We start from the raw sequence: 26,286 nt of genomic DNA, 5'->3' as shown, positions 1-26,286 counted from the left end.
AAGGACCCCAAATGATATAGATTACCAAAGAAAAGTCTTCATCTCTTGATATCGCTTCAATATCCCACTAAGAACTTTTGTCCTTTATTCCTTCATTCCCTGAAAATGAATTTAAGAAAGATGCATAGCAAGATTTCTTTTCCACCATTACTTTCTAGTGTCTATGTGCTTCCCCTAGAAATCTTATAGAGAGCCATCTACAAAGTATGGCATGAAGAAGAACTGAAAAAAGGGGCCTCTCTAAAGAAGAGGGTAAAGCATACAATATTAACAGAAGGCTTCAAAATCAAGCAAACTTGACTTACTTTACATTTTTTACTTAGAAGAAATCTTTAAGCAATAATTGAATTTTCCTCATCTACTGTCAGGAAGCTACCATAGGTGTTCCCAATATTTTTTTCATAAAATAGAGGGCAAAGATGTTGAACTAACTTTACAACTAACTTAAAATACTGGTCAGCAAATCTCTTTGCTTTCTACCAAAATAGACTCCAAAAAGGGGGAGATATTCCAAACTGCATTTGAATACAATTAGAACTTTTGGTTCACACTTACACACATCAAAAGTGAGTTTTTCCACAAAAAGCACATGAAAAAATGCTCAACATCATTAGTCATTAGATAAATACAAATCAAAACCACAATAAGATACTACTTTGAACCCACCAGGATGGCTAAAATTATAAAGACAGACAATAATAAAAATAGACAGAGATATGGAGAAATGGGAACCCTTGTACATTGCTTGTAAGAATGTAAAATGAAGCTGTTAAAAATATCAGAAATTATCTTTCCCCTTCATACACATTCCTTTCCCTGACTTAAATAGGAACATTAATCATAAGAATATGGGTTTATGTGGGGGTATGTGTGTGTGGTTATCTATTTGTGTGTGGTGTCTCTGTGGGTAATGTATATGGTCTTATTTGTAATACATCATATATATAATGCATGTGTGGTGTGTGTGTGTGGTATGGTGTATGCATATGATATGTATGTGTGGTATGTATGTGTGTATGTGGTGTGGTGTGTACACGTTGTGTGTGCATATGATATACATGTGTGATGTGCGTGTGGTATATATATGTGGTATATGTGCGTGTGTGTAACTGTGTGTATGTGTGTATGTGTGTGTGTTGCATGTGCAACTTGACTTTCCAGTCCCCCAAGAAATAGTAGAACTTTAAAATTAACACACAGATAAAGTGGACCTGTGGGATTACTGAAAGTTAATGCAGAATCCACCAAAAATATGACCAAATAATGTTCAAAAAACACTCTCTATTTGAATTCATTTAGAAACTGGAGATAATGGAAAGGAGCATGTATGCTCAGATAAGTTTGAAACTGTTAAGGAAATGGGGGAAACCTGAAAGGTAAACGTTCTTGCTGTGTTCTTTCCTCCGACTATCCACCCCTTCTCGGGGTAAACCTGAAACTGAAAGACTATACATAATTCTGACCTCTAATAATAGGATGCCAGAATTGCCCATAAACATAAGGACAATAAAATAATAAATGGTGATGTTGGGAGTCAAGAAAATATTCCTATTGACTTTTTTGTGTCATAATCTGAGAGACGTACAATATATCATTAAATACTCAGGGGACATACCTCTGATCCAACCATGTCTATGATCTACCTAGGAGCCTTGTATTGTTCTTACTGATGCTAATGGCTGGTGCTTAGGTCTTCACAGGGCCATAAAATGAACATCTAATAATAATGGAAGAAGATGATAAACAGAATTCATAGGACAACAAAAGACCCAAAGGGTATAAGCACACAGCAACGTTCAACTTACACCTGACCCCAGAGCACAGGTGAGAGTTTTCCCAATCCCTCCAGAGAGGGTAGCGCTGGTATGTTAACCACGTGCCTTTATGGAGCTTCTGCATAAAGTAATGTTTTAAAATCTCCCTTTCGTGTTTTTATGTAAATATTTTTCTACATTATAATATCATATTAGGAAGCACTAGGTTATTTATCATATTTTACCAGATTGTAGAAGGAGCAGGAAAAAGATTGCCAAACAAAGACCACTGGTCTGTCTCGTGCTAGAAAGTGAAGCCAAGCCCATCATTTCCACCTCCCTTGTCTTCTGCAGCACAAGAAATGAATTCTGTCTGACAATCAAGTGTTTCCAGTGCATTTGCTAGCCTTCCTTTCAAGAGTCTATCCTAGTATTCTTGGGTAAAATAACAGGACTTTCATTCCCTCTACCACATAAGGCACTTTACAAACTACCTCAACTAGCTGCCAAGGCTTTGCCAAGAAAGAGGAAAACTATTTTTATTTCATAAAGGAGAAAAAGATGGAGATTCTTGAAAAACAGTAAGGGATCTTTCCAAAATGTAAATCAGGGATGGAATTAGGAACAGAAGTTCAATTCCACACCACGCAGGCTTACGCGTTTCTAGACCAGTCTTCTCAAACTTTAATAGGCGAATGACTACCCGGGCTCCTGTGACAATGCAGAATCCCAGACTGACTGAGTCTGGGATTACTCCGAGCTTCTAAACTATTAACAAGCTCCTACGTGATACTGAAACTGCTAGCCCATGGACTATGGTTTGCATAGCAAGGCTAGACTGTCCGATTTGTCATGCAATACCAGCTGCAACTCAGTGGAAGAGAAAGGGGCTGGAGTTAAAAAACACAGGGACTCATCCAGAAGGAAGCATCTACGTTCTCTGTGACCCTTTAACTCTATTGGGCTAGCTCAGAATGTCTCAGAGGTCCAACTAGCTAACTTTCTCTAAACTTAGGTCAATGTAACACAGAGATTGACTCAAGAAAGAAACTGAATTTTTTGTAATAGGATCTTTCTTGGTGACCTTAGCAAAGAGGCAAAGCAGCATTCTAACTAATGGTTAGAAGTTCACTCCTTTCCAAGATTAAGCCAGATGAATGTGCTGCTCCCTTGCCATCCTCCCACGTAACCCACCCTATTGTCTGCCTCTGACAGGGCAGGCATGATCCCGTAGGCCCAGAATTTGGCTGTCGAGAACACTGTATGCAGATTATCTCTTTAAACGCAGTATTTTCAACTTTGCCTCCCCCACTATCTTATTTTTGGTGTTTCCTTGTGCTTTCTAGAATGTGGTTTTTATTTTCTATTTAGAACATAAGTGCGGAAGGAAATTCACATCCCATATTTCATATCGGAATTTGAAAGGAACCCTTTTTGAGACTGAAAAAGTCTACATGTTATCCCAAGAAAGACAAGGTTAGCTCCCAGCCTTGAAATACTTGGAAGGTTCATGTAGAAAAGAGTATTCCCTGCTTTATGTGGGATGTTCAAAGCTTTTGAGAAAGGAAAAGACCACGGAAGGCACTTATCACAATAGGATAACTACATAACCATTTCGACATTATGTGTAGCCTTTAAAACTTTGCAAATATTATTTAATAGAAGACCTGATGCCAAGGGATTCAAAAACTTTTATAGGCTTCCTCTAGTTAATGATTCTGACAACTCTCCAACATGGCAAAAGACAGAATCATACTGACAGACAAGTTTGAATTATGTAACTAAGATAAATCTGGATAAATCATTTTAACAGTAAGGATACTACTGATCAAGAACATTACCATGGTAGAATTTTGAGAGACTGTCTGGTTTTGCTGCTGGTGGAGACAACCATCAGGTACTGAGTTTTTAGTATATAAAAGCTACCATACTGACTACTGTACCAAAATGACTTTATTATCTTTCTAACAATCCTGTGAAAAAAGTGTTATTAGCCCTGATAGAAGGAAGAGACTGTTGAAGAAGGAAGAGACTGTTGAAACATTAAAAACTTTGACCAAACCCACAAAGAGAGATATAGGTAATGACTCAAAACCCACAGTCTTAAACACTATGCTGTACTATAAATATATTTGATGAATTGTCTTTTGAATAAAGCCCAATGAAGAAAGATTTCTAATCAGGCAATAGACAGACATTGAGATGATAGCCACTTGGACCAGACAGACCAAGGCTCAGATTCATGCTCCTACTATTCTGTCTTCCAAAGGAAAAATCCCCACCCAGAGCCTCTGTTTCTGAAGTAGTCAGGTTTTATACTGCAAACTCTGTTCTCACAGGGCCATAGAGCACCTGATCAGGAAATTCATAACCTGGTCAGCAACTTAGGAGTCAGGCTGAATAATCAGATTCTCTACTTGGTGTTTGAACTGGGCACCTGGGGATAATCTAGTTCTAACCAGGAGTAGAAAATGAGTCGTGGTCATGGTAGACTGGGCTCTGTGTAAAACAATGGCAGAAGAGCTTAGAAATGGAGAATAGAATGTTGGAAGAATACTAGTTAGGAAAGAGAGGGTCAAAACAAAACAAAAAGATGGCAGGTTAAAAAAATCCCATTAGAGAGCAATCAGATTGTGAAGAAAAACGCATCCAAGTATAAAGCCAGTACTTGTATTTGTACTCATTTAAGTCTGAGAGGAGAGTACTTTCACTTGATTTCCCTCATTTTTTGGTATTAGATTTACCTTCTCCACCAGAGTCATAAACTTTTCTTCTCCTGGGTATTTGATGCTTCTATTAAGTAAGCTGACTCAATACAATTCTACCATATTATTCCTTTGTGATAAGAAGAAACCTAGTCTACTGGACAATCTTAAATGTTGTTTATTATTATTATCATTATTATTATTATTATTATTATTGACTCTTATGGCAGTGATTTTTAGAAATAATCTTAGGTTGAGTCAGTGGTCCAAGTATCTGATAAGCAGCTCTACATTCTTAAAACAAATATTCCATTTGTTTTTAAAATGTATTTGTCCCATCATAGGAGCACCTAGGATTAGGTGAAATATTTAATGTAGACATAAAATTTCTATATCTGCTCACATCCTAAGAAAACAAAAAAACATTGACAAGTATGCAAAAAAGGCATTTCCTTGTTTTTTTTTTTTTTTTTAATATTCTTGCAAGGTAGAGGATGAATGAGAGTTTAAAAAAGGGAAAATAGCTGGAAAATCGCCTAAATTCAAGAACCCAAATCCAATGTACTGTAGATAAATATGTCAACATTGGTTCCATAAACTGCTGAGTCCACCTACCATGTGGGTCCATGATGGAGACCGAGGAACACAAAATATAAAAATGGAAGATGCAGGAGGAGGGAAGCGATGGAAGGAGCAGTAAAGCAAAAGAAAGGAAGAAGTTAACCTACTTTAATTTCACTAAGCAGAAACGAAGGTTTGGAGCAGATAAATGCCCTTAACTTTTTCAGATGGCACTCTCTTTTCCTTACCTCGGTGATTATCATCTGGTGTGATCTATAATTACTTGTATAACATCCTTCTTTTTGCCTTATTGGAAACCCACAGTGTACATATTTAGAGTTATGTATTTAATTATGCTGTTAAATTCCTACTAGCAAACCTTTTCCCAGGAAATGATACCAGTCCCTAAGAGTTGCAATTATATTCAGTAACATGAGAGACTGAATATGCTGGAAAACTTATAACTCATCCTTGACTCCTCTCTTCCCCTTGCACATTTGATCCATTCATTTACTCAGTTCATCTATCAAATACTCTTAGAATGTTCACCGTGTGCTAAGGCAGTGTATTTTAGAGACTAGGGATAGACTAAATAGGCCAGATTCTTTCGTGATTTTTATACTCTTACATTTTATGTGTATGATATATCCTAAATGTACATTTTTTTCTGCCCCTGCCCCATTTCACTGCTATCAACTTAATCCAGGCCATCATTTCACTGTTGACATATCTCAACAACTACATACATCGTCTACTACAGCTTCCTAATACCCATTTTCCATATAGTGAGAAGATATAAACAGACACTTCTCCAATGAAGACATACAAATGGCTATCAGACACATGAAAAAATGTTCATCATCACTAGCCCTCAGGGAGATTCAAATTAAAACCACATTGAGATACCACCTTATACCAGTTAGAATGGCCAAAATTAGCAAGACAGGAAACAACATGTGTTGGAGAGGATGTGGAGAAAGGGGAACCCTCTTACACTGTTGGTGGGAATGCAAGTTGGTGCAGCCTCTTTGGAGAACAGTGTGGAGATTCCTCAAGAAATTAAAAATAGAACTTCCCTATGACCCTGCAATTGCACTACTGGGTATTTACCCCAAAGATTCAGATGTAGTGAAAAGAAGGGCCATATGCACCCCAATGTTTATAGCAGCAATGGCCACAGTCACCAAACTATGGAAAGAACCAAGATGCTTTTCAACGGATGAATGGATAAGAAAGATGTGGTCCATATACACTATGGAGTATTATGCCTCCATCAGAAAGGATGAATACCCAGCTTTTGTAGCAACATGGACGGGACTGGAAGAGATTATGCTGAGTGAAATAAGTCAAGCAGAGAGAGTCAATTATCATATGGTTTTACTTATTTGTGGAGCATAACAAATATCATGAAGGACAAGGGGTGTTAGAGAGGAGAAGGGAGTTTGGGTAAATTGGAAGGGGAGGTGAATCATGAGAGACTATGGACTCTGAAAACAGAAGTGGGGGGGGGAGGTTGTGGTACCAGGTGGTGGGTATTATAGAAGGCACGGATTGCGTGGAGCACTGGGTGTGGTGAAAAAATAATGAATACTGTTTTTCTGAAAATAAATAAATCAATTTAATTAAAAAAAAAAAAAAACCATAAAGCACACCATAACAATCCCGAGCTTTCAAAATCATTCCATTGCACTTAGAACAAAACCCAAACACCTTACAGGACACAACAGTTGCCACATAAGCCAGCTACTACCCACTTCTCCAATCCCTTCCTGTACTTCCCCATACCACTCTATTCTAGCCACACTGGATTTCTTTTGGTTTCCTGAACTGCAAAACTTATGCTAGTGCTAGAGCCCTTGCATCTTATTTTCTCTCTGTATGGGGCACTTTGCCAGCTATTGTTTTCATATGTAAGCTGCTTTGTGCCATTTGGCTCTCAGATCACCTTTTCAGGGAGGTGCTGCCCAACCAGTCATTTATATCAAGGTCCTTCCTCCAACTCCCCATTATTATATATTCCTACCTTATTTCCTCTATAGAACTTACTCACTACCAGAAATCATCCTGTTCTTATATTTACCTAATTGTCTCCCTACCCACCATAGTAAACATATATTCCAAATTATAAATTCTATGCAAGAAGGCTGTTGTCTCTGTTATTATTCATGCACATATCTCCAAATGCCAACTGTGTCAGGAAGATAGTAGACTCTCAGTAAATATTTTTTAAACACTCATTATTTTATCAAAATGTTTACTCCTGATCTCATTCTTATCCCCTCAACCTATCCTTCTACCAAATAAGCACAATGAACTAATTTTGGAATTGGATTATGAAAAACTCAATAAGTAAATTATACTTATTAAATTTCAATTTAGCTAGATAAGCCAAAAGTAAAAACATATATTATTTAGCTAGTTAAGAAAAAAAGAGGACACAAATAATTAATACCAGAAATGAAAGAGAGGGACATCACTACAGATCCCACTAGACACTGAAAGGATAATGAAAAAAACATTATGAACTACCCTATGCCCAGAAATTTGATAACCTAGCAGAAATAGACCAGTCCCTTGAAAGACACAATCTGTCATAACTAGCATGAGAAAAAATAGATAAATGAATAAACCTATCTCTATTTTAAAAATTGAAATGTTAATAACCTTTCAAAACAGAAAACACTAGGCCCAGATGGATTCATTGATGAATTCTGCCAAACATTTAAGGAAGAAATTATACCAATTGTCTACAATTTCTTTGAGAAGACAGAAGCAGAGAAAACATTTCCTTCCTCATTCTATGAGGCAGAATTACTCAAGTACCAAAATCTACAATACAAGAAAGGAAAACTATAGACCAACATGTCTCATGAATGTAGGTATAAAAGTCTTCAACAAAATATTAGCAAATTGAATCCAACAATGTATAAAAAGAATTATATACACAAGCAAGTGGGATTTATCTCAGGCATGTGAGGCTGAGTTAATGTCCAAAAATTAATTAATATAATCCATCACATCAACAAATTGCAGAAGAAAAAAAAAATCACATGATCCTATCTATAAATAGAGAAAAACACTTGAAAAATCTACAACGCATTTATGATGAAAACTCTCAGCAAACAGGAGTAGAAGAGAATGTTCTCAACTTGATACAAAAGATCTACAAAAACCTAGAGCCAACTTCATAAACCGTGAGTAACTTGAAGCTTTCTCACTAAAATCAGTAACAAGCCAAGGATGTCTCCCCTCATCACCCCTTTTCAACACTGTACTGGAAATTCTAGCTAATGCAACAAAAAATGGAAATAAAATGTTTAAAGATTGGAAAGGAAAAAACAAAACCATCTTTGCAAACTACTTATATGACATTCTGAAAAGGCAAAACTAGGAAGATAGTAAAAGGTCAGTGATTGCCAATGGGGTAAGGGGGAGGGTAGGCTGAATAGGTTGGGTACAGAGGATTTTTATGGCAGTGAAAATATGATACCATAATGATGGATACACGTCATTATGCACTTGTTCTAATCCACAGAATACACAACTAAGAGGGAACCCTAAGGTAAATTATGAACTTTGGCTGATAATGATGTGTCAGTGTAGGTCAATCAGTTGTAATAATATCCTACTCTGGTGGAAGGAATGTTATTAATGGAGGAGACTATGCATGTAAGGGATGGAAACAGATGGGAAAACTCTGTACCTTCTGCTCAATTTTGCTCTGAACCTAAAATTGTTTCAAGAAAGAGAAAAGTCTACTAAAAATTATTTTTCAATCTTATGCTTACTATGGTTGTGTAGTTTGAAGAAGATAGAACTTTATTTGCTTTGGTTTTAATTAGGACAGCATAACATTGTACGGAGAGAAACTAGAACTTAACTTAATAGTGCAGGAATAGACCTCAAAGGCTTTAGACTTACCCTGATGAAAAGAGTCTCCCTGGTAAACTGACCTTTGAATTCTCCTTTCTAGCAGCAAATTCAGACATGTGCTGGTATCTTCACAGGATGATTAGAGAAACAACTCCAGAAATATAATTATAGGATCAAAAAAAAAAAAAAATGGAACCTGACACCATAAGATTAGAAGCATTTCAAAGAAACACACAGGAATCTTCTCAGAGCAAATAGTGTAAACTGTAGGAGACTGTTCTCAAGAAAACATGTAGATTAGGGGAAGTCATCTTTAGTTTTGTGTAACCATATTGCTAAAAGAGATTGCCATAGCCCTGTCATTTTCTAAGAAACCTATAATTTTTCTCTATAAAGATCATGGTTCCTTAAACTATGTCACTGACCTTTTGTCATTGATCTTTTGTGAATTCCATGCAGACAGCTGAAAAGGTATTCACTTTGAAATATTTTTTAAATTGTGTGTGTGTGTGTGTGTGTAAGTTTTTATTTAAATTCCAGTTAACAAAAATACAAATGCTTCATGAATTTGTGTGCCATCCCTGTGGAGGGACCATGCTAATCTTCTCTGTATCATTTCAATTTTACTCTGTGTGCTGCTAAAGTGAGCACTCACTGAAATTTTTAAGAATTCTTCTAAAACTAGGTTTGGGTACAGAAGAAATTAAAAGTTAAATTACTCTTAAAACTTTTTGTTTGCAAATGGTCAACAGTGAAAGTACTACATAACACAAACTCCAAGTGTCAGTCAAGGAGGTATGCAGAACCTGCACATATTTACTAGGAAAAAGATATGAAAGTGAATCAACTAGGCAATTAATTTAAGGAGCTAGCAAAGGTCCCACAAAATAATTCTAAATAATTCTAAATAAAATGAAAGATTTCATAAAGATAAAGTAGAATTGTATTAAACAGATAATAAAAATAATGTGCAACCAATAATGCCAAAGACTATTTTTTAGAGTAAAGAAGCAAAAAAACTTCAGGCAAATTCTGATCACACAAGTTAAAAAAAAAAAAAGAAAGAAAGAAAGAAAGGATAAGCTAAAATGGTCATTATATAGAGATAGGAAAATTTATCTAGAAACAATTCAAACAACTTCCAACCATAACATAGGGTGACTAGTGTGAGCCAAATATGAAAAAGAAGCCTCATCTCTTCACATCAGCAGTAATAATTATAAAATATAATGGAATTAAAAGATTCCATTCACAAATGCAAGAAAAATTATAGAACGTCTAAGAACAAACTTAATAAGATACAAGCTATACTTATAAGAAGAAAACAGTACTTAAAAAATCACAAAATGAGTGGAATGGGGAAATATACCATGTTCATAAATGAAATTATTCAATGCTTTAAAGATAGCAGTTCTCACCAAATTAATCTAAGCAAATTCAAGAATTTTTTTTTCAAAATCCCAATATGAGTTTTAAAATTAAGCTTGAAAATCAAATTGAAATCTTACCTAAAGAGAGTGCTAAAGACAGTAATGTTCTATTGAATAATAAAGCATACTATAAAGGTAGACTCTAATACTATACTGACAAAACTGAAGTTAAAACATCAGTGAAAGTCCTGATTTTGTGCGCGGTTGCTCCGCCGCTTGCCGGGAGCCGGCCCCTCCCCCCGGGGTCTATCTTCCCGTCGCTTTGGGGTACTAGGTGGTGGGTATTATAAAGGGCACGAATTGCATGGAGCACTGGGTGTGGTGAAAAATAATGAATACTGTTATGCTGAAAATAAAAAATAAATTAAAAAAAAAAAAAAAAAAAAGGTCAATGCAGGAAAAAAAAAAAAAAAAAAAAAAAAAACATCAGTGAAAGACTATAGATGTTGCAGAAATAAGCATATATATATATATGAATTTTGATACTCTAAAAGTGGCAATACAAGTCATTGGGGAAAGAATCTGTTTAATCACATCAGGCAATCAATAGTCACTAAAAAATAACTTAGAGGCTTCTGGGCGGCTCAGTGGGTTAAAGCCTCTGCCTTCAGCTCAGGTCATGATCCCAGCGTCCTGGGATTGAGACTTTCCCGGCTCTCCGCTCAGCGGGGAGCCTGCTCGCCACCACCACCCTGCCTGCCTCTCCACCTATTTGTGATCTGTCTGTCAAGTAAATAAATAAAATCTTTAAATAAATTAATTAATTAATTAATAAGTTAGATGCTTATAATCATAAATAAAATGAACTAGTTACATGACACAAATTTGCAGGTAACCTAACAGCATTATTTCATGACATTGTCTAGGGATCGTTCGACACTGGGCACGCAGCAGACAAAGCAGGTGGTAGATCATCTATGCCTAAGAGCAGCGCTGTTGAGGTCAACAATTATAGATTCAGGATTTTCCCAATAGTAAATATTTACTATTATAGTTCGAAAAATAAGACCACTGGGAAATCTTCCAGGGACTAAATTAGGTAATAGAGATACAAAGACCAAGATCAGTCCCCATCCTAATAGGTGAGCTATCGAAGCCCTCTAGTCTCTACTTTATTCCTCTATCCACTGCCACCCCACCTACTACAAAAGTTTCCTAACTCTTCTAATTTCCTCTGTCCCCCTTACATGCTTCTACCCCACATTCTAGAGCGACATAATTTTTCTAAAATATAGTATCTCAGGTATTAGTTCAGTCTGACTTTTGCTGGCTTTTCATGACTTTAAAATAAATTGTGATCAATAATTTTAAAAGTATATTATGAGTACCTTGATTAAAAAGAGTCATCCATTTTCTAATGAAATAAAACTGACCACTAGCCCAGCATTCAATGTTATCCAAATTTCTTTTCCACCCCTCCTTCCCCTGGCTCCCCTCTCTGTAGGCAGATCTTCCCACTTGGATCACAGATTATTTAGATGTAATTTTCCATATTTTGAGTTCCTGTTCTCCTTTAAATCCCTTGAATACCTTCTATCGCTCTGTGGCACTCACTTTACTATGCTTTCTTTTGTTAAATGAGTCTTATTCCTCCTGCTCTCCCCATTAAGATGTTAAAATTTTTTAGTCCAGAAGTTGTGTCTTGTTCATCTGTGTCTTCCTGTTAGGACCAAGTGCATGAGGACATGTTAGGTACTCAAAAACATAAGATGAAATTGAATGGACTTCTGTATTCAACTTTTTTTTAAATCTTCTTGCTTCCTAAAGAGGCATGCTGCATAAGTCCTACAACAGCAGCTGAGTTAGCTACCTAAAATAATATGGCATTCATCCTGTTTGCACTCAGATTATGTGCAATTTTTGGTAATATTTGCTGACTCTTAAAATCTGGCTCATGTCACATTCTTAAGATATCATGCATATTCCAGTACGCTTGTTTCTTCATTAACAATGCTTTTTATTCAACAAGATTCCCAGATTGATTCTGAGTGGACTTGTACTTGAGCATTTATTAACATAGAGTTTTCGTGTCATTAGTGGTTTTTTAGCTTTCTAGCATCCAGGGTATGGTCACTTCATTCATGGCGTAAGTATAATCAAAATTGTCTCTGCATTGTCAGCGTAATGTAATTAGAGACATACAGGGGAGTCATTATCACATGAGCATAAGTAAGAGACCAAATAACTTCTCACAGAAGAAGGAAACAATATAGGGTAAAATTGAGCTGAGATGAGTATTGCACTAACCCCATCACCTCTTTTCCCACTATGCTTAGAGGACAAATTCAGTGAAGAATCAAGAGAGCTATGGAACTCTGTAACTCCCAATGTAGAAAGGCAATGAGATGCAATTAACACCCTGCATTTTTTTATTAGCTTACACTGCAGGGAAGAAATGTCTAAAAGGCTATTTAAATTCAGTATAAAATTCTAGCAACCACAATTTTAATTGCATAACTGCAAAACATTTTTCTCATTGTCAAAATAAAAAGAAGGCTGTAACGAATGTTCTCTACTTGTTTAAGGACTCCATTATTAACCTTTAAGAATCTTTTCTAGGAGAAAAGCTTCTTTCTCTAGCAAATGCATCTTGAGACTGGGACTTCACCTAAAATCCTAACTCCTGTCGTGGACCATGTCGACACTTCAATCCCTGTCATAAAAACACCTTGAACAATATTTCAGACACAGGAATGTCAGAGCTTTTCTTTTTTTAATTGGCAGCTAAAAAATAATTTTTAGCAGTCACAGAAATGAAAAGCTACCTTGTTCTCCAGCATACCAATATCCACATGTAAAAGAATGCATAATATGCAGTCTGATGACTCAAGAACAAACCATAGCAAATGCAAGAAAAGACCAGGTTGCTGTTTCCATAGCAATGACTTTATGTGGTTTAACTCTTCTGGGAATTTAACCAAATCCCCAGCAGCAGGAGAAAATCATCAGCAAAAATTTTGTGACATATGGCAACTGCCAACATATCAGTGAGGGGAAAATAATTTTGTTTTCTTTCTTTATACTGAAAGGAATACCTTCATGTCAAGCTGTTGGAGAAAGCACAGAGATTTTGTTGGTCACCCTGTACTTAACTCAAAATTTTAAAATACGAGGTTTCTTCTTCCTTAGACTGAAAGAGTTGTTGGTTCCCAGCCAGCTCTGCAACTCATGCATCCCAAAAGTGACATGTGGACACGGACAAGAGGTACATACATATTCCCGTGACTCGCAGCTTATTCATCCTAAAGAAAACTCAATCTGCAGGGCCATCCCTCAGGAAAGAATGTAAATGGAAATTTATTTTCTGTTTTGCTTTTAAAGCCAACCTCATCCTGAGGCAGTGTGTGTGTGTGTGTGTGTGTGTGTGTGTGTGTGTGTGTGTGTAAATGACAATTTTTAGTTCTACCTAGGGCCCAACGATTAAAGTAAGAGTTTTTCACAAGCAAATAATAGATGTGGTACTTTTGATGATTTTCTTTAGTTCAAGCAGCCCTGTATCTCGAAGACTTTTCCAAGTATCAAGTTAGAGGCTGAGCAGTTCAAGATACGTAAGGGCTCTCTTCAGTATGTCTTCATAAGAACAAAGACAGTGGGGTGCCTGGGTGACTCAGTCCATTGAGCAAATGACACTTTGGTTTTGGATCAGGTCACAAACTCAAGAGTGGTGAGAAGGAGCCCTGAATCAAGCCTCAGCTTGCACTCCTCAGAGAGAGTGGAGAGGTGCAGAGGGAAAAGCAAGTTCTCCCTCTCCCTCTGCCCCTCCCCCTGCTTGTGCTCTCTCTCTCTCTCTCTCTGTCCCTCTCTCTTTCACTCTAAAATAAATAAATAAACAAATAAATAAAATCTTTTTGAAAAAAGACTAAAGATTGTGATCAATATGCAATTAATACCCAATGAAAATGATTGTCTCAGAATGGGGAAACACCTCCAGTGACAAGGAATACATTACTTTCCAAAAAACCCATCTAAATTTGAACCATTTTCAACATTAAAAGAAGTTTCTTAGGCCTTTTTGCTTGAGTTTCTATCCTCACGATCTGCATTAGTTTTGTACTTCCAAGGAGACAGATTACACCCAACATTTCTGTGTGGGACAGCACCTCTCAAACCTTAGGCCAGCTCACGTCTCCTGTGTTGCATCCATCAGAGCCCACCCATGACCCCCTGTACTCCTCACTGGTGCTCTTTCCACCCTGCCCCCTACTCCACCCCCTTCACTTCTAGACAAGGGTTATTTCACCAGTGACTTTTCACACTCCACTTTTTCAAATGTGAAGTAGATCACTGGCCTAAATTAGAGGTACTAAACACAAATGCCATAGCTTCCAGGCAGATAACTCAGCTGGATGAAGCATCTTCAGGTAAGGACACAAGGAGTGAACAACTGTGATGACTTAGAGAATGAATTCCCAGCCTGAGCATTCAGATTTGCATATTTCAAAATACTGAATACAGACACACAACTGGGACTACAATCATGGTCCTCGGGTTAAATTACCCTGATACCAAATGTTAAATTAATAGGGTATGTCTGAAAATTTGAGGACTTAAATAAACTTTCCCTGATTATGCTAGAGGAGAGGGGAGAGTGGTCATCTGTGTCTTCGGGCCATTCTGGAAAGACAGCATGAGAATTTCACTGGTCAACTTTCTTTCAAAAGTACACTGAAAAAATACAGCGAAACTCGGCATTATCTTGTTGCCCAATATCTTGTATCAGGCAAGTATGTTTTTACACCCTAGTAAATAAGGTAGAAACCATGCGAAAAGACACATCATGACTAAAAACTAATAATAAAAAAAGTTCCACTGAACAAAAGATAAAGACCAATTATCACAGGGTATGAAGAAAGTTCACATTATTAATTTCTATACTCCATGAACTGTTTCCTTTGCTATAAGACTTAGAATATTTCGTTTTTTCTTTTTTTTCCCCCCAGGAGCATAAACCGTGCTCTTCTTTGTGCTTGAAAGTTCTAGTGCTGCCTTCCAAAGTGCATATAAACTGTCTGTCTCCCGGTTAACCACACAGACACCTTCAGGAGTCAACTAACGAGGAGCCAGACCTTTTCTGAGGTTGTGGCCCAGGGTAGGTGGTTGCTCTCCATTTATTTGGAACCACAAGATACCAATCTACAAAACCCTAATCTAATCACCATAAGCTCCAGGGCATAGGACATGGGATCAAAAATGAGTCAAGTTTTTCCTCAGATTGGTAGAAAATCACATGTCTAATAACTGTAAGCATGTGGCCAGTGACACTTCTGTGGGTAATTAATGGCCCTGAAGTTGGAGCCTTCCACATACAAACTCCGACAGAAGCATCCCTTGGCCTCAGCCCCACCTGATTGCTTAATTATTGAATCATCATCCATGACTTTCAACATACTTCTTATTACAAATTAGAGTTCTAGATCCACCCACAAATATTCATTCTCTAGAAAAGAGTAAACAACTTCTTGGTTTACCTCTGTCCACCATCTTGGATCCAGCGGGCTTGTCTGGGACAATCAGATGGTCCAGGTTGCTATTCAGTGAAGACGTGTCATCACTAGACAAAGAGTTCAAAAATCCACTTTCTGATGTGGCAAAGCTGTTTTCCAGAGCCCTGCAACTGTTTGCCTCTGAGGGTATAGATGAGTGAACCTGCACAGCCAATGTTATAGACTGTCCCTCATCATCAGCCGTGGCAGAACTATTCACCATGTCGATCCAGGACTGTCTCTCTCTAGATAAGGAGGCCAAACTGCTGTTTGTCTTTATGGTACTTTCCGAGGAAGAGGAAGAACAAGATTTGGGTGAAGAGGAAGATGCCTGCTGTGCAGCCTGTTTCACAAATAAAACCAAAAAGAATAAAATAAATCATGATTAAACTGGCATTCTCTATCTTCCATTTTTAATAGAGGTATTCCAGGGTTTCAGAAAAAAATTATTAGTAACAAATTGTTTTAAAAACCATTCACAAGTTTTGGACCTTCACTTTTTTTTTTTTTTTCTATCTGTTTTACCAAATGTAACTCAGAATAATTGGTTTTTGTTTTGTATTTAACCCTTTTTTTCCAAACAGCTGAAGACACCATATTTAACTTTTTATCTCTATGAAAGGGAAATAGCTGCACTGGCCTTGCATAAGACCTTAATTCTTATATTTCATGTGACGATTATTAGTACGATCCCTTTTTATTCTGTTTGAATTAAATTTGCATGAGGGGAAAATTACAATTCTTAAACTTCATTACTTAATTTGAAGATTCTTTAACAGATCACAGCAAAGTTTATGATAAAACAGTTACAAGGACTTGGTAAAATACACGGACAGAGAACTGGTCTGTTTCTATTCTGTATTTCCAGTATTTGCCACAAGGAATGCAGTTAAGATTACATTTACATTTAAATTTCATCCTACTTCTTATGGATCTACAACTGCAAGTTTAATTGACATGCGGGGGCTCAGTTGTGTACCGTAATGTCTTATTAAAAGATACCAAAGAAACCTAAACTAGTCTTAAAAAACAATCAGAAGAAAATTACATGATATTTATATTCCTATGGCAAGAACTATGACTCCATTGCCCAAAACCAATTTGTATAACTTTGAATTCTTTGTTTAAGGATCTGAAACATCTCTATAACATGATTTACCCTATTGTTCAGTGCTCCCTAGAAATGTAAAAGGTCCCTTTGGGAGATTCTTTGAAATACTGAAGGATACTTTGAGGAAAAAGTAGATTGTAATCAATCACTGAATTCTCACTGATTGAGCAAAAACCCTTGAGAAAGGTAATTAAGAGAGAGAAAACAAAAGCTGAAACCAGATAAGAAGCAAAATATTAACTGAGTAGAAAGCAGGGATGTGGATAAAGTCCATACATTTCTGTTCTCCAATATCATATATATATATTCTTTAGCACATACCCAGCAATAGCTTGTAACTACATAGGTAAAATCATGTTAGCTCATTAGTTCTTTAATAAACATTCACCAAAAAAGATAAGAAACCATTGCAAACTCTTAATTCACTAAAGAGAAACCAGCAATTGCACCTAGACTGTGCGAAGTAGGCTGAGGTTACAGGGATCTTCTGAAAGCAGCTCCCAACGTACAATGCAAGAATGAATAAGAGTCCTAGGCAAAATGTTCATCTGCTCATGGAGAAAACATCAGTGCAACATCACCAATCACCTTCTCTTGGAAAGGACTTCTTTTATTCTGAGATTTTATCCTAGTATCATTTTGATGATAAAATAATATGACTTCTTTTGGAAAATGGTGATAGTAGATGTTAGTATTTGTCTTTTTAAAGGTTTTTTTTTTTAATGTCCTACAAAGCAAAATAAATATCTGGCAACTATATGTTGTTCCCTCATTTTTCATTTTCTTTATCAATAAAATCCAAAAATCAAGATGACAGAGAAACAGTGTTCTCTGGGTCATCATATATCTCCAATGGCAGATGAAACAGAGAAGACATTTTATAGTTGAGATTCATCAATTTCAAGCATTCAACATTCCAACGTGGTAGAAAAAAAAAAAATGGTTAGTGGGAAGAAGCCAAGGAGCAAAGTAGGATTTTTCTCCCCAAAACCTCAGAATCATTGCAACTAACTCAGAAGGGTTGATTTCCATCTAGTATGTTCCCAAGAATTTTGTAGGTTCTAAACTCTTGAGTTCTGATGGGAAAAGCCTGCATTTACCCAATGTATGCTTAGTTAGCTAAATACTAGACATGCATTGTCAAATAATCAGTAAATCCACTTTTTAGAAGCACCACATTAAAATATCCAGTTAATATACTATTCATCACATGCACCTTATTAATAATACATTTGTACAGACATGAAAACTTTCCATTCAAGAATGTGTCAATGAGTTTGCAAATCAATTGCCTTAAATCGTTCAGATCATTTAACAACTAAGAGATTAAAGATCTATAACCCACTAAATAAAATCTTTGTTATCTAGAGGAGATAATGCACAGACCCCAAGCTGTCCAAATAAATGCCAAGACTTGTTTACTCATTAGAATGATCTAGAAAATAAATATTAACAAAAATACCATTCAGAACTAGTCCCAACACGTTCCCCCATTGTGAGCTATTTTAGTAAAACTTGGCTTTGGTGGAGCCAGCATCCTTTTTTTGAAAAGAGACCAAGTGCAAGCTTTCTCTGTTGTTCCTGTTGGTATTACTGTAATTTGATTAGCAAAATGGGCTATTTAAGCAAAATCCTGTGCACATAGCTGCTATCATACTTTTTCCATGAACCTTTTGGGACCTCAAAACTGCTTAATGGACTAAGGGAAAGACATGTTCGTAGAGCATCAGAAATTTCTGTGAAGCATAATCCTTTTGGAGGTACTACTCAAACACAACTCAAATGTTTTCAATCCATCATCTCTTCTCTTGCACCATGTAACATGTGGAAATTTGATTTTTAAATGGAAAAAAGAAGAGTGAGCAAGGAAAAAACAAGGAATAACTAGAGAGACAAAAAGAGAAAATAAGAAAACAGATGATGTGTATCAGTCCAGAGGGAGTTTTTATTAGAAGAGAGATTAACAAAATAATAATCAAAATGATCTTGGAAAGCCATCATAATGGAAACGTGCTTTATAGGTAATATAGTGCTAAATCACAGGTCATTATTTCTACCACGTGTAGCTAACAATAGCCACAGTCAAACAGAGAACATTTAGCCCAGTGCCTTCTATGAACCGTCCATGTAATTAATATACTTACAAAACTTCTCACTGCAAATCTAATGAAGGCAGGAAGAAGTGACAGTCTCTCATGTACTAACATAAGCCCATCCTTCAGTATCAGTTCAAGGACTGCCTCCTCCAAGAAGACTTCATTGGCCTCAGACCAGGTGGGTAGCTCTGTATGGTACTCCCAGGCTTCCTTCTATCATACCAGGTGGAATGTCACTTTGTCAACTAATTCTATAATTGCTGATGGACTTACTCTTTTTTTTTTTTTTTTTTTGTAAGATACTTGAGAACAGGCTGTTCTTAACTATTATATTTACCTATTTTTTACATCTGTGCCTGACATATAGCTGGTAACAAATTAATGTTAATACAAAATGGTCTAGAAGAAAAACAGCCTGGAGTAGTTCAGTCTCTTATGGATGGACACCCCAAAATTCTCTGTAAAATTGCTACAAATGGATCCTAACCCCAGGATCTAGAAGTGACTGTCACTGATTATAATGCAAATACTCCCACAAAATATTTTCATGATCTCAAACAAAATTATTATTTTATCTATTAGAGGTTAATAATTGCACAGTGGTTCATTTCAGAATATTTGAGTTTTAAATATTTTACTTTTAATGATAATACTTAAAGACATTAAAGATCTAAGTTTTAATGAAGCGACTATATGATTAAGTTAAAAAATCAATATTGCTTTTTCCCATTTTCTTCACGGATTTGCATGACATCCTTGCACAGGGGCCATACTAATCTTCTCAGTATCATTCTAATTTTCGTATATGCATTTTCAAAGTGAATGCTCTTTTTCCCATTTAATGTATATTTTTAATTTAAATTCCAGCTAATGAATATGCAGCATAATAGTAGTTTCAGGTGTAGAATTTAGTGATTCAACACTTACTTAAGATATCTGTATTTATCAAAGAAGCTTAACTCAAATGTTGATTAGCTCTAAAATCTTTTTCCTGGAATTGTTTAAAAACACATATTTGACATAGGGAAAACAGTTTAAGATAGCCACCAACATTCTGTAATTAGGATGAAGTAAGTCAGCATATAAATGTTAAGCAACATTAATCAAAGTATATTTTAAAAAAATACAGGAATAACTTAAGATTAAACATAATGAAACCAAATGAGAAAAAAAAAAAGGAACATATCCACATGGCTTTCCTTCTCTTTTACTGACCACGTTAATAACAGCAAACCAGTCAATTGCTGCTAAACCCTAAGAAGTACTGTCTGTATTTCTGCCATATGCTAGTAGAAGCATTCTTCTAAAAACCCAAAAACCAGTAGAGCACACACCCCCATCTGACCCCCATCTGATAAGGTGGCAAAGGACCTGCTCCTCTCTCCAATCCCTTCTTTCCAAGTGACCTTAAAGAAACCACCTCACCTCTAAGTCTTATTCCTTTGACTTTTTCTTGCCACCATTACTCACCCACTCCCTACCCTAGTCCATCCTCCAAAAAATAAGAGTGCTTCTTTTTCTTTTTAAGATTTTATTTAAATACTTATTTGTTTGAGAGAGAGAGAGGGAGGGAAAGAGCGTGCAAGCATGAGTAAAAGGAGAAGGAGACTCCGCACTGAGCAGGGAGCCTGATGTGGGAGTCTATCCTAGGATCCCGAGATCATGACCTAAGCCAAAGGCAGATGGTTAGGCGACTGAGCCACCCAGGCACCCCTAGAGTATTTCTAAACCATAAAAGAGATCACAATATTCCCCTGCTGAACATCCGCTAATAACTGACCATCACAAGCACAAAAATAGCCGCAGCCTTCAGTATAGCTGACAAGGCCTGGATGGAGCCCCGTCTACCCCGCCAGCTACCTCCCCTCCCGCTCCTCTCCGGTCCCAGAAGCTTTCTTCGCATTCCTTGAGCACAGGTTTCTTCTGCTTGAAACATTCTCTCGTGAATTTCTGGGTGGCTGCCTCCTCTTCACCATCCTGGTGTCATTTCAAGTATCAGCAGGCCCCTCAGCCTCACAGTCAGAAAGAACATCCCCCCCACACTCCACCCCAGCCACTCCCTAGCCCTTACCCCTGTTTATCTTCTACACAGCATTTGTCAGCACTTGGGAGTATTTGTTTGAACTACAAATTTGTTGTGCTTCTTCCTCAACTCAGACTTAGCCTGCTACGGGGGAAAGATACTGTCCATTTCAATTCAGCATTCCTTTGTCGGCAACAGTACCTGGCACATGGTTGATACGCGCGCGTGCACACACACACACACACACACACAGCGTCTTAGCTGCCCGCCTGGCTGACTCAGATTTATCAAGAGGAGCAAACGGGATAACATGAAAGAATCTTCTTAGTCCAAGGTAAATTTAAGCTTGCAAAGGGTATTTGTGATGACTTTATTTCTCCTTGGCTTCCTCGTTGGTAAAATGCAGAACTTTTATCAACGTCAAATGAAATCACCTTCCTCCAACCCATGCGACAGTACTAGACGAGTGTAAAATAGTGACGTTCTAATTCACCTGGGGAAGTAACGGTAGCGCGAAAGATCGGCAGAGAACGTGGATGAAGTTACAATCACCCACCTGCCCATTTATCCGGTCCATTAAATAAATATTTCATTTCAAATTGTGGTAGGCACAGTCATAAATGTTGTGGGTAAGGAAAAAGATATTGGACACTGCCTCTGACTTTAAGAATTTAATAATTAGAGGGCTATCTGGGTGTTTGACTCTTTTTTTTTTTTAAGATTTTATTTATTTATTTGTCAGAGAGAGTGAGCACAGACAGAGTGGCAGGCAGAGGCAGAGGGAGAAGCGGGCCCCCTGCTGAGCAAGGAGCCCCGATCTGGGACTTGATCCCAGGACGCTGGGATCATGACCTGAGCTGAAGGCAGCCGCCTAACCAGCTGAGCCACCCAGGCATCCCAGGGGTGGTCGATTCTTGATTTCAGCTCAGGGTCCTGAGATCGAGACCCACATTGGGCTCCACACTCAGATGGCAATCTGCTTGAGACTCCTCTCCCTCTCCTGCCTCTCCCCTTCCTTGCATATGTGCTTTCTCCAAAATAAATGAATAAATTTTTTAAAAAATCTAATAATTAGAGAAATAGCTTTAATTAGAGAAAGCTTTTTTTTGTTTGTTTTTTTTAAGCACCCACTCCCCCTCTCTAGACCAGGCCTGTCTTGTTCACTGCTGTGTGCCTACCACCCCAGGCAGGGTCCAGCACACTATAGGAGTTTAATAGCATCTGAAGAATGAAGAGCAGTCCATTGTTAGCTCATTCTTATCTTATAACAGCTCTAGGAAGGGAAGTGACTGCCAGAGAGTCACTGGCTTCCCAGCACTTCCATGTTATAGATAAGACATCTGAGTCCAGAGAAGTGACAAAGCTTGTCCAGGGTCCCTGGCTCATAAGCAGTGGGTCCAGGCTGGCTCCAAAGCTTGAGCTTTAAAAAATGTTTACATTGTTGGCAGTATGCCCTTTGTTCTTGCTTTTACCATTTCTTATATTTAGGGACTCATTCCCCATCTGGACAAATGGAGCTTTTTTTTTTTTTTCCCTATAGCGACATAGTCCGTTCTCTGGTTGTATTGCATTTCCTTTTGATGGGCACTTGGGTGGTTTCCCAACATCCTTCTGCCTTTTTTGGCACCTGAGTTTAATCTATAGGGTAAGTTCCTATAAGTGGAATAGTGGACACAAACATGTGAGTGCTTTAAATTTTTTACAGACAGTCAAATGGCCAAAATGGAGGCACCAACTTAACTTACAATAAGGAGAGACCCCGTTTCCCCACATTCCTCAGCAACCAACAAAGTTAGCAGACTTTTTACTTTTGCCTTATAAATAGGAGGGGAAAACCAGAGCCAGGGCTTGCTTTCAAACCACAGCTCCAAGCCAGTGGTTTGGCGCCCAGCGCTAACTCTCTGTGGGTGACACCTTCCCCTCCCCCAAAACAGGTGAGCCAAGAGTTCCTCAGCCTTCTGAGTCAGAGCCCCGTGTGGAGACAGTCTCCCTGCCATCCGTCTGCTCAGGGCAAGTCCACACAGCCCAGCTATAATACAAGGCAAATGATAACAACTTGAAAAAGGTCCCCCCTGCCTTCCCAACCCCATAAAAATAGGAACATACAGAGTTCAGTAGAGGGCAGAATTATCGTGATTTAGAGGACGAGGAAGCTCTAGTGAAGGAAGTCACATCTGAACTGGAAGCAATGGAACTGGGGTGGGAGTACGTGGCTCCTACCAGTGGAGAAACTTTACCAATTCAAGTGCAAGAGCAGAAAAGTCTGGAAAGCTTTGGGGAGACAGCAGGCAGTGTACTGGGCCACCGATAGAGGAGAAATCAGCAACAGGACTGTAATGAGAGCTTGAAATAAACCCAAGGGCCTCAAATACCACACTAACAAGTCAAAAACTAATTTGATAAGCACAAGGAGTCCCAGGATGGTCTTGTGCAGGTGAGTCAGTACCATCAGAACCACACTTCGGGAAGACTGATCTGGACGTGGGTTTTTTTGTTTTGTTTTGTTGTTGTTTTTTTGTTTGTTTGTTTGTTTGTTTGTTTTGTTTTGTTTTTTAAGAAAGAAAGATTGGAGACAAAGAAAGAGAATTGCCTGCTATTTCTAGAACTCCAGCAAGACCAATTGTAGGACCCGTGGGAATGGAAGGCATGATGGCTTCCATGGCTTGTGATGGACTACCAGAGGAGTCTGAAATGGACTGCTGAAGCAAGGGGGAAGATGCAGAGGCTAATTTTAGAAGTTCTGAAATCAGGTGCACCTGGGTGGCTCAGTCAGATAAGTAAGCCTTGAAGCCTTGTGGTTCGGGTTGTGATTTCAGTGTTGTAATATTGGGATTGCATTGGGATCCGTGCTCAGCAGGGGAGCTGCTTCTTTCCCTCTCTCCCTGCTTCTCCCCCCACTAGGACACTCATTCTCTCTCTGTCTCTCTCTTTCCCTCTATAAAATAAATCTTTTTTTTTTTTTTTTTAAAAAGAAGGGGTCTTGAAATCCATTAAATGTTCAACCATAGAGCTTGTGATAACTCTTATAAAGATGAATTTTCTTTCTACCTTTACCTGGCTTGTATTTGTAGCCACTGATAAATTTTTCATACAACTATCTCAGTTGTGAGCATTTCTAGTATATGGTACCTGTATCAAAAGATCAAGTGACATTTAGTAAACAGCTGTGTGAGATTCATCCTCTCAAAATTAGTTTGAATTTCTAAAACTGATTTTACCCATTTCTGTGTTTCATTTTTTACTTCCTCCTCTGCCGCTGGCCAAGGGACAATCGTCAGCAGTGTTTATTTTTATTTACAGCTTCTTCAGTTTGCTTTGGTGATTTTTTCACCATTTAGAAAGAAAAGGAATTATACTTCAAAAAGCACCAAAATAAGAGGACGACCATGCTAAGGTAATATGTAGGCACTCTTTGAAGCTGGTGTTAAAAATGTTTACCTTCGCTGTTTCTCTCCAATCTGATCTACCCACTGGGTGGTCCTTCCAACCAAATTCAAAAATCTGCCCATTCCATTTTTCAATTATGCCCTGACCCCAATCTCTCACACTAGATCACTGCAACCCACCCTTGATATTTTTGCTTCTATCCTACCCCCACCTCCCAGGTCTCTCCCATAAAGTAAACTAAGTGGTCCTTTCAAGATGGAACTGATCACATCACTCCTCTGCTCAAAACTCCCAAAGGCTCCCTAAGTCACTCAAACCATTAAAGCCCAAGGGGCCCTGGAGCCCTGGGTGATATGGCCACCACTACCCTCCAACCTCAATTCCTGCTATTCTCATCTTAACTCCCCTGCTTCAGCCACACTGGCCTCCCTGTCCTGCTCCCTACTCACCAAGGAGATCTTGGCTCTAACTCTTCCCTTTGCTTAGAGAACTTCTTCCCCAACATCCGCCTGACTGTCTCTCACACTACCTTCCAAGTGTTCTGCTCAGACCTCAACTCTCACTTGGGCTCTCCCGGTACTCTGTTCCTGACCACAATCCCACCTCCCGCACCTTATCTCCCCATACTCACCCTACTCTATTTCTACTACATAGCAGATAATGTACTTAGAATGGTGATTATTAATTATCAGTCTCTCTCAACTCAAAGCTTGACTCTGTGAAGAAGTACATTGTTGTCTTTATTTACTCATGTGTCCCAAATATTTAGAATAGTGGCTCTCAACAAAATTTGTTAAATGAATGAATAAGCACATATAGATCAAATTACCAGACAATGCTTGTCATAATTAAACTTAGAGACAAAACATGTGTGACCACTTTTAATTGACGGCTAAGCTTTTAAATCACTTTGTAACTTATTATTGAGTTTGAAATGTGAATGAAGTCAGTTCTTTTTTTGCTCTTTTGTGGGTTTCAAGGAATCATGGATACTGATTTCTACAGAGAACCTTCCCAAGTGAAATATACAGGGTCCCAACTACGTTAAGCCTTTTTAGTAAGCCTGTCAAAGGTCGCCATTTCTAACTGCTCTGTGAATCAGTGGATGTCCTTTAAACTCTCCATCCTGTGAAGTCTTCTCAAGAAGAAGCCTCTTGTTCACTCAGAGAAGACCCTCATAATAAAGACTGTTCTTTATTCTCTTGAGGTAGGTGGCTCCAGCCATTAGAAGCAGAGGTCCAAACTGGTCTACTGTTGACATCTTACAGTTTGCAGCAATTAGAATGACTGGACACTGAATTACATTTTTAATTCAAGATTCTAATTTTGGGGAGATAATTTCCCAGAATAGCACTATTTTATATTTTTGAGTCATCATTCCAAAATGAAAGCTAACAACCCCAAATATTTTTTTTTTTAAAGCAAGAACTTAGAGAAAAAAAATTTTCACCTAGGCGTATATAGCTCAGTCATGGCTCGCTTATGCCAGATTGAGCCAAAACAATAAGTTGATTCATTCTCTGGAAAAAAGTTACCATGAGTTTTTCAATTTTCATTTATTTCAATAAAAAGCTTAAATGTTATTTTAACCAAGTGTCTTGCATGTCTGTTTTTCAGAAACAAGAGGAAACAAAAACAAATCTGCCTGGAAAATATGTGAACAGGAGGAACATATTCTGTTTCTAAGGAAAATAAAATCTAACTGTTCAACATTTATCTATTTCCAATATATTTCTTTAGAAAAATAATGTTAGCCTTAGTGGCCTTCCAGAAAAATGCTCAACTTAGAATTTTAAAAAAATAACATTTGATTAATGACTCAGAAAATCCTAAAGAAACCTCCTACTTCAATGACCTAACTTA

General features: G+C 37.7%; 1 protein-coding gene across 16 annotated transcripts in view; it reads right to left on the bottom strand.

Annotated features, from left to right (window-relative positions):
• IPCEF1 (interaction protein for cytohesin exchange factors 1) overlaps positions 1–26,286 on the bottom strand; it is a 189,420-nt gene that overhangs the window by 15,125 nt on the left and 148,009 nt on the right. For all 16 annotated transcript variants that reach the window (XM_082731399.1, XM_082731400.1, XM_082731404.1 and 13 more), the window contains one exon: positions 15,792–16,149. In XM_082731399.1, the coding sequence (XP_082587525.1) occupies positions 15,792–16,149 (358 nt within the window). The remainder of the gene's footprint in view (positions 1–15,791; positions 16,150–26,286) is intronic.

The sequence above is a fragment of the Mustela nivalis genome (assembly GCF_964662115.1).
Source record: "Mustela nivalis genome assembly, chromosome: 5".
NCBI classification, from domain to species: Eukaryota; Metazoa; Chordata; class Mammalia; order Carnivora; family Mustelidae; genus Mustela; species Mustela nivalis.
This window is presented reverse-complemented; position numbering and strand designations above follow the sequence as displayed.